This window comes from Podarcis bocagei (genome assembly GCF_964188305.1).
Source record: "Podarcis bocagei genome assembly, chromosome: 12".
Classification (NCBI taxonomy): domain Eukaryota; kingdom Metazoa; phylum Chordata; class Lepidosauria; order Squamata; family Lacertidae; genus Podarcis; species Podarcis bocagei.
Window position 1 is genome coordinate 54,208,302 of NC_138137.1, and position 16,198 is coordinate 54,224,499.

The following is a 16,198-nucleotide window of genomic DNA, read 5'->3' on the forward strand; positions in this document are numbered from 1 at the left end:
CCTAGTCTCTTGTGACAGAGCGTTCCACCAAGTCAGGGCCAGTGCTGATAAGGCCCTAGCTGAGACCAATCTAACCACCTTGCAGCTCGGGACCTCCAAAGTGTTGTTATTTCTGGACTTTAAGGTCCTCTGCGGGGCATAGGCAAAGAAGTCCCAGAAGTGGTGCAAACTTGGAGAGAAAGCTCTGCCTCCTGCTGTTGCTGATTGCACGAACTGGGCTCTACTGGGGAATTCAGTTAGGAGTGTCAGTTTGAAATAGAGAAGTCCTTCCAAGCTTTTACAGAACCCCAATTAGAAATGTCGCTAGTTCTGGGTTTGGAAGAATGTCAAAACGCATTTCAAAATTTCCCTGGGGGCAAAACAAGGGGGCACCTGCTCTGATGGATTTTGGGGTAGTCTCCAGTTCAAGATACTTTTCTCCACCCCGTCCCTAAACGATCAGCACTCGGTATGTCCTGAACATGCTCCGTTCTCATTAGGCTGTTTTTAGACACCCCTCCCCCAGTTCCCCTCCCAAAGGTATTTTGAACTTCTGCAAACTTTAGAGTTTGCTTGAGTCTGCTGACACATCTGCTGTTTCTGCTGCAGAAACTGTGGCATTTGTAGAATCATAGAATTGCAGATTTGGGAGGGACCCAAAGGGTTATCTACTCCAGATTGCCCCCTGCAATGTGGGAATCACAGCTCAACTTCAGAAACAGAGCAATAGATTCCATGCGGACTGTCACCCAGTCCCACCCACCTCAAGCCTGGAGTGGTACAGTCCATGAAATGTTCAATTCCTTGATTCTGATGATTGGTCCTCGCAAAATGGTATGTAAGAAAGGGCCAACCGATGGTATGGAATTCATGGTGCCCAGATGAACCTGTTCCTCTTCTTCTTTCCCCTTCTTCTTTCTTTGGTGATCATTCATAGCCAAGTAAAATTGTCTTCCATAAACACTGTTTTAACAGTGAGTCCATAAGTGACTGTGGAGGCCAATTCTGGAACCACGCATCCTTCCACAGTGGGGACATTGGTTTCTGGGCAGGAGTTGACCATGGTGTGGATTTGTCAAGCATGCCTTCCTCTTAGCACGTTTCTCCCTTGCGTCCTGAGTTCGAGTGTCTTCAAAGCTCATGACACCTTTGGTAAAGGCTGTTCTCCAGCTGGAGGGCTCACAGGCAAGTTTTTCCCAATTGTTGGTGTTTATACTACATTTTTTAAGATTTGCCTTGAGAGAGTCTTTATACCTCTTTTGTTGACCACCAGCATTACACTTTCCATTTTTAAGTTTGGAATAGAGTACCATATTTTTCGCTCCATAAGACACACCAGACCACAAGACGCACCTAGTTTTTGGAGGAGGAAAACAAGAAAAAAAATATTCTGAATCTCAGAAGCCAGAACATCAAGAGGGATCACTGCACAGTGAAAGCAGCAATCCCTCTTGCTGTTCTGGCTTCTGTGATAGCTGCGCAGCCTGCATTTGCTCCATAAGACGCACACACATTTCCCCTTAGTTTTTAGGAGGGAAAAAGTGAGTCTTATAGAGCAAAAAATACGGTAGTTGCTTTGGAAGACAATAATCAGGCATCCACACAACATGGCCAGTCCAACGAAGTTGACGTTGAAGAACCATTGCTTTGACACTGGTGATCTTTGCTTCTTTTAGTACATTGATATTAGTTCGCCTGTCTTCCCAAGTGTTTTTTTGGAGACACCGTTGATGGAATCTTTTGAAGAGTTGGAGAGGGTGTTCATAAGTGATCCATCTTTCACAAGCATACAGTAAGGTTGGTAGTACTGTCCTAGTGGGGTGGTTTGACCTCTGATTTGCATGTGGGAATTGCAAATTCGTAAGGCCAGAGCCATAAGGCAAGGTGAGGTGGCTGCTTCAGGCAACAGGATTCAATAGGACAGCAGATCCTGGTGTCAAACCTTCTCCCCTGCCCCTGTTCCTGATGTAGATCTTCCACGACCCCTTCTTCCCTGGTGAGGAAGGGTGGGGATGCCATTTTAGGGCCCACCTCGGACGCCAAAATGTCTTAGGCCAGCCTTGTCCCTCCTTAAATCCTTCCTGTACGTGCAACCCATCAAAGGAAGAAGAAGCTTCTCCATGGCGTGCTAGCTTTGCAAGCCGAGGGAGAGTTTAACATCTGCTAGAGCTCAGTTTTATAGACGTTTAATATCCCTGTCCAAACATTTCCTTTTGCGACCTTTTGCATTCTGGTTTACTGAAGTTTTATGAGTACACTCAAAGTTTTTAATGCACCATGGCCATATTTTGCATGCAATTGAAATTATTGCCGGGGTGGGCTTTCTGTTATAGATTCTTGATGCAGATTTTCATAGTGTTTTCTCCATCAGTTGTGTGCGTGTGATGAACCAGCCAATCCCAGTTTATACAAAAACGAATTTAATCGCAGATATCCTGTTACCTAATGAAAGGCTGTTTTGATCGTAAGGGATCGTGCTTTGCACACTATGGCATCCTCTTGCATAACAAACAAATAGCATCATTTTTCCTGCCGTGTTCAACAATCTTCCCCGTCCCATTTGCTACCCTTTGTAAAAATAACAATGATAATCTAACAGGGGCAGAGGATATCTAGCTGCTGGGAAAGAATGTAGGCTGCTTTACCTTGATCCAGTTCAATTTCCTGTTTCTTTCTTTTTATATAAGCGAGATAGCAATGGATATGAAACATTCTCTCTTCATTACTCTCACGCTTCCTTAAAATTCTGGAAGTGGGTCTCCTGTTATGGAAGCAACATGTGCCAGAGCTTGTTTATGCAACCATAACACAAAGGTCAGGTTAGTTTCTGAGCAGCATTCAAACTCCTGGCTTTGGCCTATAAAGCCTTAGGTGGCTCAGGACCCCAATAACTCCAGGACCACCTCACTACACATGAATTGAATGCGACCCTGAGATGATCATAGAATCATAGAATCATAGAGTTGGAAGAGACCACAAGGACCATCGAGTCCAACCCCCTGCCAAGCAGGAAACACCATCAGAGCACTCCTGACATATGGTTGTCAAGCCTCTGCTTAAAGACCTCCAAAGTAGGAGACTCCACCACACTCCTTGGCAGCAAATTCTACTGTCGAACAGCTCTTACTGTCAGGAAGTTCTTCCTAATGTTTAGGTGGAATCTTCTTTCTTGTAGTTTGGATCCATTGCTCCGTGTCCGCTTCTCTGGAGCAGCAGAAAACAACCTTTCTCCCTCCTCTATGTGACATCCTTTTATATATTTGAACATGGCTATCATTTCACCCCTTAACCTCCTCTTCTCCAGGCTCTTCTCCATATGCCCCTTCCATGGCAGGTCCTGAGAGTGGCAACATGAGAACGGGCCTTTTCTGTGGTGGCTCCCCACTTGTGGAACGCTCTCCTTCCAGGGAGGCACACCTGACACCATCCTCAACTATTTTTAGGTGACAGGTTAAAAGCTTTCCCTTTTATCCAGGCCCTTTGTCCTTAATTTGAAGGGAACCAGGCTGCAGGATCTGTAGAACCTGTATAAATTGGGTTTTAGGTGTTTATTGATTTTGTCCGTTCTAATTGACTTTAATGTTTAGACCGTTTTTGTAAGTTGTTTTGGGAGACAGACAGACAGACAGACAGATAAAGGGTGCCATTTCAAAGTTTTCATTAGGAGATAATATCCTCTGTCCAGGACTTTATGACCTAGTTTTCTATGATGTGGTAAACCTGGGTCTGTTCTATACCATATTGGAGGCTGACATCTCGGGGTGCTTCTCCGTATTAAAACAACCAAAAACTAGATGTTCAGGAGAGAGATTCTACCTTAGTGTTTTCTCTGAGAGGCTAGCTTTCTGTGAGCAGACTGCAAATGATGGCCAAATGTGTTGGCTCCGTTAAGCGCGTGTATGGGTATCGTTAGCGAGGCAGTGGGAGACGATGATGGCTCTAGATATGAGTGGATCCGAAAACATGAAAGAAACCAGCAAATGTTGAAAGGCAAAGCATTCTACCCAAAAGCCATGCATTAAAGTCTTCTCTGAAGCCACAGCAAATACTTATCTCCAGGAAATTGCGCTTCAAATTTTGGAGAACAGATTACTTTCAAGTTTTTCTGAGCATGATTTCCTGTGCTTTTCCTATCCCAGACTGGGCACAAGATGAGTTCAACATGTTGTTGTAATGTATGGCTTTGTAAAATAAAATCCTGGATGTAGCGATAGACTGTGCTATCAGCTTGTTTCAATAATATCTTGAGCCGTTTCCCACTTCTTATTGTCTTATTTTGTAACTGGTGGTGGCCTTTGCTGTGCCATGAAAATTTGGAGAAGAAAGAGGGGAACGAAATGGGCGGTTTCCTAATAATAACTTTACGGCGTCTCCTCCAAATCTCCTAGGAAGCTCCTATACAGCTTCTCAGATTCACACAATGCCATTTTTCACACTGGATGCATGAGAACAGGGTTGCTGCTGTTTCCAAGAATCTGCATGTGTAGAATTGCTTCGTAACACAGTGAACATCTGCTGTCCTCACTTCTCGAAGTGAAATGCACACATTCACAGCTGTGCATTCTCAAGCTTTGCCACATTGCATTTTCCATAGTTGATTTGTTGTGTTTGAGATCATTCCGGAAGTAAACCAAGGAGTACCAGAAGCAGGGTGTTTATCCTCAGATGCGGGGAAAATTGACATTAATGTACTAACAAAGTGGGGGCTCATTTATCTAGAAAAGTGCATTGAATATAAGTTTGCATAGTCTGAAAATTTCCAATTTCCAAGAAATAGCTTTAGTGTATCCAGAACATTGGAGGCATTCCCTCCCTTTGGGGATGTAGAAAAATGAAGGCTAGATGTTTGCTGCTGACTTTTATCCTCTCAGATACAGATGACCTTTTATATCAGAGAGCAGATGTCTAGTTCCAATTAACACATTCCCTAGGAAAAGGTACCACTTGGACATGTTGGTACAAGCCAGAACAGCAGCAATTCATATCTGGTTGGCTGGGTTCATGCTTCTATCTTGTATCACCCAATTCTGTTTTGATCAGGATGCTGTTCTCAACAACTGGGACTGTGAACCTGTTACCTTTCCTCTTTGGACAGTGCAAACTGTAGGCTCATGCCAATCCACACCACTTGTTGCAAGTAGAGATGGGAAATTTGTTTTGGTTTTCATTTAAATGTGACCCTACCTAATTCACAGTTCTGGAAGCAACACACAAAGTAAAACGCTTCTCTGAATTTTGCAATGCAGTCCTCCAGCCAAGTAAGGTTTACAAACGTGCATACACTGAGCTGAAGTGTGCACCTGTTTGTGAAACTAGTGTACATAAATGGCATTGCATTAGGGGATGTTGTATTGCAAAAAAATATATGTGTATCTCACGCAAAAAAAGTGCACGGTAGGAAAAATTCACCGTAAAATACTGAGGAATTTTCGTGAGGGTTTTCTCTCTCTCTTTAAAGCAAACTAATGTGGAAAACTGAAATTAAGAGAGGGAAAACGAGAAACCAATAGAAGCCAAAACAGATTTTCCCATCCCCAATTGTTGGTCTGGTCTTATAGAGTAAGGGAGTGAGAAACCTAAGTAGGGAGTTGAGAGGAATGCTTTCTTGAGTTTCGAACTCAGACTGTCCTTCGGATTCTGTACTTCTTCAGATTTCTAAATGCAGTCATTGGTTCAGAAGCACACTAACGTTTCCAGTGACTGCCATTAAAATAAGGGCACAATGATGTGCTGCGAGTTTTAAATTACATCATTTTAATTTAGTCTGTCCACTGTTTATCTGCCCAGGTCTGTTTGCATATCCTTGCATTTCCTACACAAACAGCCATGGCTGGGTAGCTGATAGATTCTTCAGTCAAGGACAGACAATTTGGAAATGTTGGTAGCAGACTTATTTAGTTATGTTGGCTTGGACAGCCTGCATAGAAACTTTGTTTGTTTGTTTCAGGTTCTCCTTGTTAGGTTCTAACCTATAATATCCATTGTCCGTAAGATCTATTATATTTCTCCTAAACTTTGGACTGGCCCTGCTCACACAGAGGAGTTCTGGGTTCTGAGTCATCAAGTGGCAAAATGCTTATGTGGAGGAGACCCTAATACTGAACTGTTGTTTGTGTGAAATTCTCCATCTCAGATACAGGATTCGCAGGTAGAATATTGCCTCCTTCAGCATGTAAGAAATAACTTCTCCTTCTCTTGGCTTTGCCCTTTCACAGCTGGCAAATGGAATCAATCCAGGACAAGGCCTTGGCATCGAGATCATTGCTACCTTGCAGTTGGTGCTCTGTGTGCTTGCCACGACAGATAGGAGGAGGACCGACGTCACTGGATCGGCACCCTTGGCCATTGGCCTCTCAGTGGCCCTGGGGCATCTTCTTGCTGTGAGTATAAACTTGAAGCAGGGAACGCGTTGCAGTCTCCGGGACTGCAAAGCACATTAGGGTATCTGCTTGTGAACTGCCGAGGATTAGCAAATGCATAACACACACACACAGGCAGAAGAAGCTGCCCATTTGCATAAAGCCTGCATATGCTAAGTTGTGCATATAGACACGATTTTAGAAATGAACTGCATCTTGCTATAGGGGAAGTTGCCAGGGACTTCTGTGCCAACTTAGTCTGCTTCCAGGTGCTTTGGATAGATGACTTCAGTTACTTCAAACAGAGCTGAAAACAAAACTAGGTCTCTCCACACACAGCCTGCATTCAAGCCTGTTTCCTCCTGAAGAGAGATATTTAGCACACCATCCTCTTTGGTGGCTTGAGAGAGAACCAAGACTAACTCACACAAAATGGAGATTTGCAACTGAATACCCCTCGTGTGTGATCTAAGTTAAACACCACGTGAGCGAGTAGAAGAGATACATCAACAGTTCATCATTTACCTGTTAGATTCTCCTTTGTTCAGCTACAGTGGAAGTTTCCATGCTGTTTATTTAGCAGCACAAAATACAGAGTTATACAGAGTTGTTTTCCACTTCAGTGTGCAGTTAAACAATCATACTTAACAAATGAAAGGTGCTCTTCAAAGCAGGACACTGCTTCATCTTGAGCTATATTCAAAAAAGGATGCAGTAAAGAATAGAGAACCAGGATCAGCAGGGATGGAGGTGGTGATCCAAAGGTCTCTTTCCCCAGGATGGCCTTTTGCTCATGGGTGCTGCCACCTACACACAACTCTTCTGCTCTGGGTTTAGTTATAAAATGGCATAGAAGGTACCTATTGGTCTGAAGAACACTGTGATGCCCACCTCTTCCTGATCCATATTCAAGTCCTGACAAACATAAACACATAAGAGGAGCCCACTTAGACCACTATCCTCTTCTCACAGCCGCCAGTCAGATGCCCATGGAAGTTGATAAGCAGGACTTGAGTACAACAGTGTTCTCCCCACCTGTGATTCCTAGAATTGGGTGTAGAGAGGTATACTGCCTCTGCAATGGATGCTGTCAGGAACCGTGCTGAGGAGGGCTGCACTGAGGAAGAATGGTGGGAGCCACCCCCCTCCTTCTGATCCTGATCCTGAATCTTCCCAGGAGCAGGAGGACAGTATAGATTTGGAAAAGTGGTTTGCAGAGGGGCATAGTTCAGAAGGCAGAAGCTGGGAAATACTGGATGGGGAACAGCTAGCAGAAGAAACACTGGAAGAGAGAGAGAGTTAACAGATTCACAGTCTCTGGGTAGTATCCACCCCCCTTCCCCAAACTCCCAGAGAGCTCAGCAAGTGTCAGAACAGAAAGCACAGAGGCTACAAACTCAGATTACAAGATGTAGGAGTGACGCAGATTAATAGGGACGGAGGGAGGAGTGACCTTAACTGGGAGCACCGCCATTCTGGTTAGATGCTTTCCTTTGTCCTTCGCTTTGTTTATTAAAGAAATTAACTGGTAAGAAGTCCCTTTTGTTTGATCTGCTCATTTACGGCCACGGGGGAGGAAGTCGATTCCCCGAAGCCTGACAGATGCTCTCTTCGAGGGATGCTTCCTGAGATCTTTTTCACTGGAAATGTGGAAAAGTAGTTTCAACGTGCAACTGGATATGAATTAGCTACCCACTTGCATTTGGGAGGTAGACAGGGTCCCTCAACAGACTGCCAATACCTGATAGAAAACCTGCCTTCTTGTGATTGTCGCTCTCTCTTCACTCACCTTAGATTGACTATACTGGTTGTGGAATCAACCCTGCAAGATCTTTCGGGTCCGCTTTGATTACCACTAACTTCACCAATCACTGGGTAAGTTTCAGGTCTTAACACTGAAATGGTGCCCGTTTGCAGAGGTACCGTATATGCTACTTGTGGTATGTGCTGCAAGCAGAGGAGAGTTCTGCTATGACTGTCAGTTGCCATTTCCGCCTGCTGTTTGTGGGTTGCCCATATAGGAGATATGATAGCCATCTTCAAATATCTGAAGAGCTTTCACACTGAAGGTGGAGCAGACTTACTCTCTGCTTCTCCAGAGGGTGAGACCAGAACCAGGGGATTCAAATTGCAAGGAGATTCTGGCTAAACATTAGGAAGAACGTTCTGGCTGTTAGACAGTAGAACGGACCGCCTTGCAAAGCTTCATTGCAGTTTAAAAGAGAGGTTAGAAGGCCACCTCTCAGGGATTATTTATCTGTGATTTCTGCATTTGAGGAGGGTTGCAATAGACACACCTGTTTGTTCGTTTGCAATATTACAACAACAACACAGAGACTGGATTAAAAAGGGAAGCAAATAATTTAGCAGGGTGCTGTTACCAAGCTATGGGCAAAACTAAAACTAATCAGATCTTCTTAGCTTCTTTACCCTGCTAGTGTCACCCAGAACTAATCACCTGTATACAACCAGTTCTAAATCACTTTAGTTCCTGCTCACATTACACCGCCTATTGACTACAGCACTATTCATCTTCTTCTCTAAAAATCTTCACTTGGGTGGAGACAGTTTGAGGACCTCTCTTCACTGCTAGGAAATGATGAACTGGGAGGGGGTGGAAATGTGACAATTGCTTACGCCTCTGAAATAACTGCTGGCAAAATGGCAATGTTTCTTTGTGAACTGCTCTGTCAAATGCGTCTTCCGTTGGCCTTGCATTTCAGATTTTCTGGGTTGGCCCGCTGATTGGAGGGGCCAGCGCCGCCCTCATCTATGACTTCATCCTGGCTCCTAGGAGCAGCGATGTAACCGATCGCATGAAGGTCTGGACCAGTGGCCAGGTGGAAGAATACGATCTCGATGCTGATGACTCCAGGGTGGAGATGAAACCAAAATAGAGGCGAACCGAGACAGGAAGAAAAAGAAGACAAACAAAACCAATCTCTGAAGATTTTTATCAGTATTATAGACTCTTTGTAAAGCAACAAGCGATTCTTCCCAAAAATTTTATAAGTCATTAGAGTTTTCCTTCTCTTATTTCGTGCCTATTCTTTCCAGACTTTTAGATCTGTGGCTGCACAGTGAGACAAAACAAAATTGGTGGGGTGGGTGGGAAGGAGATGACTATATTTTGTACTATATATGTGTGAAAGAGCTAGGGAGAAGATTTGCAAGTAATGATTCTGGAAGCCCAGGTTTAGATTTCTTAATCCAAAGGGACTGGCTTCTCCTGCAGTTTGATGGGCATATTGCAATGAAGCCCACACGAACAGCCTACAGGCAGTCAGAAAGGGATATCTGAAGAGATTTCACCTGCCAAATTCTAGAAATGAAAAAAAAAAGTAAATGGAAGTGCCTGGTAAGAAGATTTTGAATACGGAGGGCCAATTTTTTTATGCTGCAGATTGTGCCTATCTCTAGAAAGCGTCTGAGGCACCAGAAGTGGTTTGTTGTTTTCTAAAAAATCCCATGCAGACCCATTTAAGAACAGGCTCCAGAAGGAAGTTGGTGTTATTTAGTGCTATTTTTCCAGAAAAAGAGGTGCTGGAACTCACCATGAACAGCTCCCTTCTTTTCTTATAATGGCAATGGCACCCACCTGAGTTCTGGTGAGTTCCAGCTGAAAAAAAGCCCTGGTGTTACTTAGGTGAATAATCTTACTTACAAATAATATGCGTTTATATATTATATGCATGTTGCTGCATACAAAATCCAAAAGAGAGGCATAAGGCTAAAGTATGGAATATCTCTTATTTCTTACAACTTGAAAGGACTTCTCTTCCCCTTTGTAGACATCTGTTGGCAATTTATTTATTTTCAAAGCCACACCTTGATGAAAAGTTGGCAAGGGCCAGGTATAATTTTTGTCACCTGGCCCACCGATAGCCCTGGAGATCAAAGGCTAGCATACCAGCTACCAGGAAATTCCCAAGTCAAGCATCAATGAAATTAGTGGGGGTTAACGCAATTGGTTTTTCAAAGCTCCCCTATATTCCCAATGAGGTTTGTGCAGGATAATTGCCCAGTGGGTTGTGCCAGTAAACATTATTGTATGTAATTAACGTCAGCCCAGGTTTATTCATGTCTGTTAACACGCATTCCTCTTCACGACACACCATTAATTCTGCCGCATGTAAAAACGCTACCGACTCCCAATAAATGTTTACACCTTATAGTTTTGCATGTATGTAAACTGTATCTGTACATACCCGTATTATAAATCAGCTCCCTGTCCTGTCCCCACCAACCTGCTTTGGGATGACATCAGTCATCAACTCCAATCAACATGGCAGCGGATGATGGGATTTGTAGTCCAAAACATCAGAATGGGGCCAGAGAACACACGTCTAAAGAATAAATCAAATATTTTCACAAATTTCAAATCAGGAAAAAGTTCCAAATTCTTTTATTGTTCAAAAGTTTGCTTTGAGGGATACTTAACGTAAAGTATCAAAATTTTGTGGACGGATTTTATAGTAACGATGTTGTGCATTAGCTTGAACTCATTAGATTTGCAAGTTTATTTAATAATAATAATAAATTTTTATTTGTACCCCACCCTCCCTGGCTGGAGCTGGGCTCAGAGCAGCTAACATCATATAAATAATAAATAAAGGAAAATAATTTTTCCTTTATCTCTCTTTCAAGAGCAACATCCATTTCCCAAGGTATTCTGGAGTAGTTCAGTTCTCACAACAGCCCTGTTAGATAGGCGAGATGGAGTGACAGGGACTGTTCCGAGGTCACCCAGTGAGCTGAGCTATATGGCAAAGCGGGAATTTGATTCAAACTCTCTGTAGTTTAACTCTGGCACTATTTTACTTGACCTTTCTGGCTCAGTTTAGCAAACACTCAAATCTTCATAACCATCACACTCATATCTTCATAACCATCACAAAGTCGCTCCCCTAGGAGGAAAGATGGTGGCCTTGGGGATTTTTTTTAGTTCAGAGAAAAGGTGACTAAGAGATGGGATAGTAGAAGACAACACATATATATTGGCTCCCAGTATGTTTCTGAGCACAATTCCAAGTGCTGGTGCTGACCTTTCAAGCCCTAAACAGCCTCGGTCCAGTGTACCTGAAGGAGCGTCTCCACCCCCATCGTTCAGCCCGGACACTGAGGTCCAGCTCAGAGGGCCTTCTGGCGGTTCCCTCCCTGCGAGAAATGAGGTTACAGGGAACCAGGCAGAGGGCCTTCTCGGTACTGGCACCTGCCCTGTGGAACGCCCTCTCACCAGATGTCAAGGCAATAAACAACTATTTTACTTTTAAAAGACACCTGAAGACGACCCTGTTTAGGGAAGTTTTTAATGTCTGATGCTGTATTGTTTTTGATATTTGGTTGGAAGCTGCCCAGAGTGGCTGGGGAGACCCAGTCAGATGGGGGGGGGGTATAATTAATAAATTATTATTATTATTAACTCTCCAACATGCTAACTCTCCAATGGCTTGACTTCATCTCTGAAGCCCCACACTTCCACTGTCTCCCAAGACAGATGGATTGCCAACCATGGTAGAATTTAATAAAATTACGCATGGAGAAAATGGATAGATATATTTCTCTCTCACACACACAACACTAGAACTCTCAGACATGCAATGAAACTGAATGTTGGTAGATTCAGTACAGATAAAGGGAAGTACGTCTTCATGCAGAATATAATTAAACTTTGGAACTCGCTGCCACAGGATGCCGTACTCTGGCCATCTTTGAAAGAGACTTGAAAAGAGGATTCAACAAATGTATGGAGGACAAGGCTGTTAATAGTTCTCTCTCTCTCTCTCTCTCTCTCTCTCTCTCTCTCTCTCTCTCTCTCTCTATATATATATATATATATATTACCTCCACTGTCAGAGACAATATGCCTCTGAGTATCAGTTTCTGGGAATCGCAGGTGGTCAGAGCATCCTTGCATTCATGTCCAGTTTCTTAGTTTCCCACAGACATCTGGTAGGCCACGTTGAGAACAATATGCTGGACCAGACGCTGAACCGCGTTGTTGCGATGTACGGAAGCCCTCAGGAGTCAAACTGTTTTTTAAGTAGGGCTTCATTCCAATTGCTGTCTTGCATCCCCATAAAGCAGTCTTCTTAACATCCAGGAATCAGCACACACAGGCAGGATTGCATACAAAGTGGGGACGTCTACCAAGAAGAGATAGGGGGAAGCAGGTTTTGGCACCTGCCAGTCTTGCCCATAAGTTTCTCTGTTTGTATTCTGTTTCCTTGAATAAAGAATCAACTTTACTGATCGTCTCTCAGTCTCCGTGCTGACCTGCAGCTGAACCAGACCTGTCACAGAGCAACTTATAAAATACAAAGCCTTTTTTTACAAAAATCGGAAAGTACAATACAAGACCTAGGACCCACGTACCTACGGGACCACCTCTCCTGGTATGCCCCGCGGAGGACCTTGAGGTCCACAAATAACAACACTTTGGAGGTCCCGAGCCTCAAGGAGGTTAGATTGGTTTCTACTAGGGCCAGGGCCTTTTCAGCACTGGCCCCGACGTGATGGAACGCTCTGTCACAAGACACTAGGGCCCTGCGGGACTTGACATCTTTCTGCAGGGCCTGCAAGACAGAGCTGTTCTGCCTGGCCTTTGGTTTTGACTCGGTCTGACCCTTATGTTTCCCACCCCTTATGGCCTTGATTTATTGGCTACTTTAAAATGAGGCTGCATTTTAAATTGCATTTTAACCTGTATTTTAATTTATGATTTTACTGTGATTTTATTGGTGTTAGCCGCCCTGAGCCCAGTTCTGGCTGGGGAGGGCGGGGTATAAATAAAATTTATTATTATTATTAAGATTCCTAAAAAGTTCAACGCCACAATAAGACAGGCAACAGCTAGCTCTAACCCAACCCCACCAAAAGATGGGCAACACAGAATTGGGTACCTTAACTACCAAAGGCCTTAGTGTACTAAGATGTCTCAACGTTGTCGTGGGGGGGGGGGGCACATTTCCCTAGGGACAGCATTCCACACACGGAGGGGGGGCACCATTGAAAAGTCCAAGTAAAGTTTGTTGCGCAGCTACAACTTTTCAAAGAGGTTTTTTTTTACAACTTACTCAGGGGAGTGGGGGAATGGCTCTATGATGTCACAGAGGCTAGCCAATCAGAGCTGTGCGCAGGTGGCTTTTGCTGGAAACGCAGCAGAATTCAGCTCGATTTTGTAGGTAAGATGGCACAGGTGGCTTCATGGTGGCTTGACAGCGCTAATAATAGCCTTGCGTGCCCTGAAAACAACAGTGTTAATGAATCCCAGTAGGCAGGAAGTTCCCATTGTCTTCCTGATACGCAACAGCTGCCCACCGGTTCTTTTGTTGAAATGAAACACCATCTTTCATAACACTGCCGCTTGGGGGAAAGGGGCTTATGTTTCTCTTTGTCCTCTGGCAGCCTTGCATGTTGGACTCAGATAAAACCAGGAAGTGAGGAAACAAAGACAATTGTGACACTGAAAAGAAAAGGGGGGGGGGGAGAGAATGGCCTTTGGTTTGGTTCTCCAAGATTTGCATATAAATTCCAGTGTGGGTCTCATCAGAACAGAACCAAATTAAGAATTCATTAAACACATGAAGAATCGAAGTAGGAGGTTTAGGGAGGAACTCATGGAAGACAGAGCAAGCTTATTGTCTTGTGCTCTGGAGGGTAGGACTCTAACCCATGGATCCAATTGCAGATAGGTAGCCGTGTTGGTCTGCCATAGTCAAAATAAAAAAATTCCTTCCAGTAGCACCTTAAAGACCAACTAAGTTAGTTCTTGGTATGAGCTTTCGTGTGCATGCACACTTCTTCAGATACACTGAAACAGAAGTTGCCAGATCCTTCTATATAGTGAGAAGGTGGGGAGGGGTATTACTCAGAAGGGTGGTGGGAATGGGAGATTGGCAGGTAGCCGAGATGAGCCTGTTGACGACTCTTAACGACTGCAATAGGTCTTAACAGGAAAAGGCAAGGGGTGAGAAGGTGAAAAATGGCTAAGTCATGTATAATGAGATAAGAATCCAATGTCTTTGTTCAAACCAGGTCTCTCCATGGTTTTAAGTTTGGTAATGAGTTGCAATTCAGCAGCTTCTCTTTCCAGTCTATTTGGATCCAAGTTACAAAAAAGGAGATTCTGACTAAATATCAAGAAGAACTTTCTGACAGTAAGAGCTGTTGGATTGGACTCTCTTGGGACATTGTAGACCTCCTTGGAGGTTTTGAAGTAGAGGTTGGGTGGCAATCTGTCATGGATGTTTTAACTGAGATTCCTGAAGTTCTATGATTCTATGGGGTACGTTGGCAGAACACATGCTGTGCATGCAGAGGGTCACAGTTTTCAGTCCCTGATAACTCCAGCTAAAATGATCAGTTGGCAGATATGACAAGTCCTCTTCCAGAGACCTTGGAGATCCACTTCCAGTCAGAGTAGACAGTGTGGACTATCATCAGCATCATCAGCATCAAACCTTTTATTGGCATCACATACACACATCCAAAACAAATCAATACAGAATTACCACTTCCCAGTGGTACAAAACATTTGCTAAAAGAAAGGAGGCAAGGCAGTCTATTGTCACATCTCTAGGTCTCCAGGGAGATCAGATGTCTGCAGTGTATTTCGATGACAAAAAACCAAATAGAGATATTTAGCCACTAACTTGGTGAGCTCCTGATCATTCCCCAGTAATAGAAAATGTATGACCTCCAACTCTGGTTTCCATTTGGGGATATAGAGTTGATCTAGAAATTGCTGACGGAGATCAGCATATAGTTTACAATTAAGAACCATATGTGTAGGGGTTTCCACCAGGTGGTCTTCACATGGGCAAGTTCCTCCTCCTCCTCCTCCTCCTCCTCCTCCAATCCTTCATCCAAAAATCCCAGGGCAGTTCACAGGATAAAGTTACAAAATTTTGTTGTTTAGTCCTCTTAGTCATGTTCGACTCTCTGTGACCCCATGAACAGAGCATGCCTTGGAAACTCTCACTTTTCTTCTCAAAGCTTCTCCTTTTTTTATGTCCATGGAGTTTTCTTGGCAAAATGCTGGAGTGGTTTGCCAGTTCCTTCTCCAGGTGGATCACATTTAGTCTAAACTCTCGGCTATGACCTGTCCATCTTGGGTGGCCCTGCATGGCATAGCTTAGAGCTTCTCTGAGTTATTCAAGCCCCTTCACCACGACAAGGCAGTGATCCATGAAGGGGGAAATTAGAAAATAAGAACACGCAAAAAATTCACGAAAATATTTTCGTCCTAAGGTAGGCGAAAGCATTCTGCAAATGGGGAGACCCTTACGAAAAAAAATGCACCAACAGATGTGGAAAGGTGAAAAACTGAATTTAAGATGAGGATAAAGGTGCAATGGAGGGAAACCAAAATGGACAGATACTTATTCATGACCCACCAAGACAAATGCAATCTGTGGGTAATGTATTGCTCCCAGGTGGAGCTGGAAAAAAATATGTTTTTCCCCCAGCTTGCTTGATGCTGCAAAAAGGAATGGCTGGATCTGGCTTATATTGAAGGCCTTTGGGACAGCGCCTCTGGCTGGCTAAGACCTTGGAGAGTTCCTGCTTATGCAGCTGGAGAAGCTAGTAGCTAGTCTGAGAATATATAAAGCAGTTCCTTATATTCTTGGGAAGATTGTCTTGCAAATTTCGTACTGGTTTGACCTGCTATCATTCTTGTTTCTGATATCATTTCCAGCTAAGGACAAAACAAAGCCGTGCTTTCCGCAATTGCAACGAATAAACGCGGTTGCCAGCCAGAATAGATGAAAAGCAGGAAATGGTGTCTGAAAAATGTATTTCTGATAAATTTCCAGTCTATAAACATGGGAAGGGAAAGGCCAGCACAGTTCCAATTT

General features: G+C 43.7%; 1 protein-coding gene across 2 annotated transcripts in view; it reads left to right on the forward strand.

Moving 5' to 3' along the window:
* The window catches only part of AQP1 (aquaporin 1 (Colton blood group)), a 36,555-nt gene extending 26,045 nt beyond the window's left edge, over positions 1-10,510 (forward strand). For both annotated transcript variants that reach the window (XM_081163922.1, XM_081163923.1), the window contains 3 exons: positions 6,195-6,359; positions 8,133-8,213; positions 9,062-10,510. In XM_081163922.1, the coding sequence (XP_081020048.1) occupies positions 6,195-6,359; positions 8,133-8,213; positions 9,062-9,235 (420 nt within the window). In that variant the 3' untranslated portion in view covers positions 9,236-10,510. The remainder of the gene's footprint in view (positions 1-6,194; positions 6,360-8,132; positions 8,214-9,061) is intronic.
* Positions 10,511-16,198: the final 5,688 nt, after the last annotated feature.